The sequence below is a fragment of the Microtus ochrogaster genome, unplaced genomic scaffold (assembly GCF_000317375.1).
Source record: "Microtus ochrogaster isolate Prairie Vole_2 unplaced genomic scaffold, MicOch1.0 UNK69, whole genome shotgun sequence".
In the NCBI taxonomy this organism is placed as follows: domain Eukaryota; kingdom Metazoa; phylum Chordata; class Mammalia; order Rodentia; family Cricetidae; genus Microtus; species Microtus ochrogaster.
Window position 1 is genome coordinate 117,049 of NW_004949167.1, and position 5,212 is coordinate 122,260.

General features: G+C 43.5%; 1 protein-coding gene across 1 annotated transcript in view; it reads left to right on the plus strand.

Annotated features, from left to right (window-relative positions):
• Nucleotides 1-5,212, plus strand: part of Tesk2 (testis associated actin remodelling kinase 2) — a 110,656-nt gene that overhangs the window by 100,522 nt on the left and 4,922 nt on the right. Inside the window, exon 5 of the mRNA XM_005370022.3 lies at nt 1,714-1,860. Within this exon, the coding sequence (XP_005370079.1) occupies nt 1,714-1,860 (147 nt within the window). The remainder of the gene's footprint in view (nt 1-1,713; nt 1,861-5,212) is intronic.

Consider the following 5,212-nt stretch of genomic DNA (forward strand, 5'->3'; position numbering starts at 1 on the left):
GGTCTGCATTAATCATAAACTGGTTGGCCTATTAGCTCAGACTTCTTATTAAGTCTTACATCCTACATTAACCTATAATTCTTGTGTGTGTCAGCCTTGACATAGGTGCCTTTACCCTCTGAGCTTTTTTTTTTTTTTTTTTTTTTTTTTTTTTTGAGACAGGGTTTCTCCGTGTAGCCCTGGCTGCCCTGGAACTTGATCTGTAGACCAGGCTAGCCTCGAACAGAGATCCACCTACCTCTGCCTCCCAAATGCCCAAATGCAAGGACTGAAGGTATATGTCACCATGCCCGGTCATAAAATGACTTTTTAAAAAGGTGTTTGATGGTACTGGGGGCTAGAGAGATGGCTCGGCAGTTAAGAGCACTGAACAAGTTCAGTTCCAGGTACCACTGTGAGGCAGCTCCAACCCCAAGCGATCTGACACTTTTTTCTGGATTCCGCAAGTGACTGACATACATACACATAAGTATAATAAAAATGAATCTTGCCTGTGGTGCTACACACTTTTTATCCTAGCACCCAGGAAGCAGAGGCAGATGGATCTCTATGAGTTCAGAGACAGCCTGGTCTACAAACTGAGTTCCAGGATGGCTAAGACTATATAGTCTCAAACAAACAAATTTTTAAAAAATTTAGAAAAGATCTAGGCATGTTGGTAAATGCCTGTAATAACAGCACTTGGGAGGTGGAGACAAGGAGGAAGAATTTAAAGTCATCCCTGCTATACAGTGAATTTGAGATCAGCCTGTATTACATCAAACACTACTATAACAGATCTTTCTTTGAACATCCAAATAATGACACCGAGACTTATTAGTTATGAGAGCTTAGCCTTAGCTTAGTCTTGTTCCCAACTAGCTCTTAAAACTTAAATTCTAGGCCAGGCCAGGTGGAGATGCTGTATACCTTTAATCCCAGCACTTAGGAGGCAGAGGTAGGTGGATCTCTGTGAGTCTGAAGCCAGCCTGCTCTTCAGAGCAAGTTCTAGGACAACCAGAGCTGCTATACAGAGAAACCCTGTCTTGAAAAACCAAAAACCAGCTTAAATTCTAAGGCTTGTATCTTATCAAATTCTTATTATTTTCATTATTAACATGTTACTGCCTTGTGGCTTGTTACTTTTCCTCAGTACAGTGCATCTGACTTCCTCCATTTCTTGCTGGTGAATCCCCCACCCCTCAGTTTCCTTCCCAGATCCTATCCAGAAGTTCCACCTATCCTCTCCTGCCTAGTTATTGGCTGCTCAGCTTTTTATTAAACCAATCAGAAGGCACCTTATGCAGGTGAGGAAGGACAGAGACACATCTTCACATAGTGTACAAAAAGATTATCCCAACACACTACCTCAAGACAATAAATGGCTGGTGTTGGCTCAGTGTTTGAGCACTCACTCAGCAGAGGATCTAAGTTCCAAGCACCCAGTGGTGGCTTGCAGCCATCTCTACCTCCGGATCTGACACCCTTTTCTGGCTTCTGTGAGCATCAGGCATGCATGTGATACACATATTCACATCTTGCAAACATTCATACATATAAAAATAAATCTTTACATTTGATCTTAGCAAAAAGGCAGAAAAGTCATGAAGTAAATTCTTAAAAAAGAAAAATGTGGTTTCTAGGTGTTCGCTCTTCCATGCTTTTGCCAGCTTTTTGCATGCCGGCCTAAACATTTCTGATAAAGAATAGCCGGGCTTTCCTTCTGCTTTGCAGTATATCAACTCTGGGAACCTGGAACAGCTGCTAGCCAGTAATCTGTATTTGCCCTGGACCGCGAGAGTGAAACTGGCCTATGACATAGCAGTGGGCCTCAGCTACCTTCACCTCAAAGGTGTTTTCCATCGGGACCTCACGTCAAAGGTATGATGACTTTACTTTCATAACTCTTGAAAAACCAAGGTTAAAGAACCTAGAAATATGGGTATTCTTCAAAACATAATCCAGTATTTGATATAGTTAATCCTTAGGTAGCTTCTATCTTGGTAAGGATGTAGCTTAGTTTGCAGGATGCTTGTTTTGCATGCACAAAGATTTGATATGCAGCATTGAATAGAAGCAGGAGGGTCAGAAGTTCAAGATTATTCTCAACTACACAAAGAGCTCAAGGCCAAGCTAGAGATCCTAAACACAAAACAAAAACAAACAAACAAACTAGCGTCTGTGCACGCACACGGAGAGTTAGGAGTGCTGTGGAGCCCTGTCAGTTTTCCCTTCTGCCTCCTCCAGGAGGTAGCAGAGTCGGGTGAATGCACGTTTGGAGTACTCAGTGGGCCACCGTGTGCTGACCTGTTTCTATTGTGTGACTGAGTTTCTGTCATCCTGCCAGTTCTTCTTTGATGTTAGCTGGTCTCTGTAGTATTGTTTTGTTGTCCAGATTGCTGTGTGACCAGGTTAGAAAAGAGTTTCTTTCAGAGAAAGTTGGCCTTATTACAAAGCAGGAATTTGAGGGCTGAATGTCCCAGGATACTTCCATGACAAGGCTTTTTTTGTTGTTTTTTTTCAAGACAGGGTTTCTCTGTGTAGCCCTGGCTGTCCTGGAACTTGATCTATAAATCAGGCTGGCCTCAAACTGAGAAATCCACCTGCCTCTGCTTCCTAAATGCTGGGATTAAAGGTGTGTGCCACCACCTCCTGCTCTATGACACGTCTTTTAAATAATATTATTTGTACTAATGGAGGAACTGGAAGGCCACCTAGGGTATTTAGTATGACATCTGCCCAAGAGCCAAATTAAAGTCTTCTAACGTTTGTCAGAGGGTTTGAAGGTTTATTTTCATTTTATATGAATGAATATAACGTATATACACCATGCGCATGCCTGGGGTACAGAGTTCAGAAGAGGGTATCAGATCCCCTGGAAATGGAGTTATCTTTTTTTGTTTTATGTTTTTCAAGACAGGTTTCTCACTGTAGCCTTGGGTGTCCTGGTACTCACTCTGTAGACAAGGCTGGCTTCGAACTCAGAGATATCCTCCTGCCTCTGCCTCTCAAGTGCTAGGATTAAAGAAAGGCATGTGCCACCACTGACCGGCAGAACTGGAGTTCTTATCTGTTGTAAGCTGGCAATGTGGGTGCTGGGAAACAAACCTGGGTCCTTTGCAAGAACAGCAGTGTTCTCCTGCTGAGCTGCTCTCCAGCCCAGAGTACAGGAGCTTCATACATACCCAAGGACAGGAGTCAGTTTATCCCCTGCCTCTATACATGCACACACACATACATGCATCTTCTTCGGCTTTCTATTAAAAGCATTGTTTCTTCTAAAGTAGAAGAAATTTGTTAAGATCACACAGACATACAAGCACAGTAATTTGTTTTGTTTTGGCTTTTTGAGACAGGGTTTCTGTAGACCACACTGGCCTCAAATTCTCAGAGATCCACCTGCCTCTTCTTTTCAAGTGCTGGAATAAAGGCGTGCGCCACCACCGCCCACCTCACATATATTTTTCTTTCTGTCCTTTGAGACAGGGTTTATTTAGGCTATTCTGGAACAGACTGGCCTCAGATTCAGAGATCTGCCAGCCCCTGCCTCCTGAGTGCTGGGACTAAAAGCATTAGCTACCATACCCAGTTTAAGATATATTTAAATTTTATTTATGTGTATGAGCATTTTTCCTGCACATATATATGTACACTACTTGATGCTGGGAGAAATCAGAATGGATCAGATTCCTTGGAACTGGAGTTACAGATGGGAGTTAGATGCTTGTTAACCACCATGTGGGTACTGTCCTCTGCAAAGCAACCTGTTTCCTTTCCTTTCCTTTGCTTAATTGTTTTTCATTTTATTTATTTGTTTATTTATTTATTTTTTGTGTATGTGTCGGTGTTTTGCCTACATGTATGTCTGTTTGAGGGTGTCAGATCACCTGGAACTAGAGTTACAGACAGTTGTGAGCTACCGTGTGGATGCTGGGAATTGAACCCAGGTCCTTTCGAAGAACAGCCTGCGCTTTTAACTGTTGAGCCACCTCTCCGGTCTGCAAGGCATCTTAAACACCAAGACATCTCTTCAGTTTGAAATCTTTCTTTTGGTTGTTGTTTTGCTTTGCTTTTGAGACAACTCTTTGTAGACCAGGCTGGCCTTGTACTCACAGAGATCTACTTGCCTCTGACTCCAAGCACTGAGATTAAAGGTGTGCACCACCACATTCATCAGAGTCTCTAAAAACTGTAAGTCACAGGCTTAGTGACCTCACCTAGAGCTTTAGCTAGTCAGCTGTCATAGGGCCCATCTTTTCATAGAGATCTGGGGTGCTGACCCAGCAGGACTTAGGGAGGAGCGAGTCAGGTTGAGCAGAGGACAGTCCTTGGAGGCCACCTGGTTCCTATCTCTAGCATCCAAGGTTGATTATGATGGAATAACGGTTTCCTTTAGCTCAGGGAAGAATAGTATATGCACATCAAGGTCGGAAGAAGCATTAATGCGTACCTGGTGCACAGAATGCCAGAGGTGACTTGGCCAGACTGGCAACAGAGGGAGGGAGTACTGGGTTGGATCAGACTGGGCCTTGCTGGCCCCACAAATATTTTTCTAAGCTAAGAATCCCCGCTCACTGCTGCTTCTAGAAGAGTGGGTAGGGTGCAGGGCTTCTTGAGCTATTTTCATTGAAGCTATTTGGGGAGAGCTAGTTGCAGCTTTGGGTTATTTATAGATCACTTGGGTTCACCCTCTTTCTAGAGATGGCAGCATCTGTTCAGCCAGAGCTATTACACAGACACACTGTCCTGAAAAATCAACCAACAAATCAATATAATAATAATAATAAATAATAATAATACAGCCCAGGTTCAAAATAGTGGTTTTGGTTGGGCATGGAGGCTCATATCTTTAACCTAGTGCTTCAGAGGAAGAGACAGATCTCTGTGAGTTGGAGGCCAGCCTGTTCTTCATTTCAAGTTCTAGGCTAGCCAAGGCTACATAGTGAGATTCTGTCTCAAAAAACACGCAATTAAAAGGTAGTGGCCATGTCTGAGTCCTGGGTTTCTCAGCTACTAGGGTAGTCCTCCCCAATTTGATTGGTGCCCACTGTGAGGAATGTGGAGTTCCTCATCTACTTTGTCACACTGGGAATAAGAATTCTTTGTGTAGGCCGGGCGGTGGTGGCACACACCTTTAATCCCAACACTCGGGAGGCAGAGGCAGGCAGATCTCTGTGAGTTCGAGGCCAGCCTGGTCTACAAGAGTTAGTTCCAGGACAGAAACCAAAAAGCT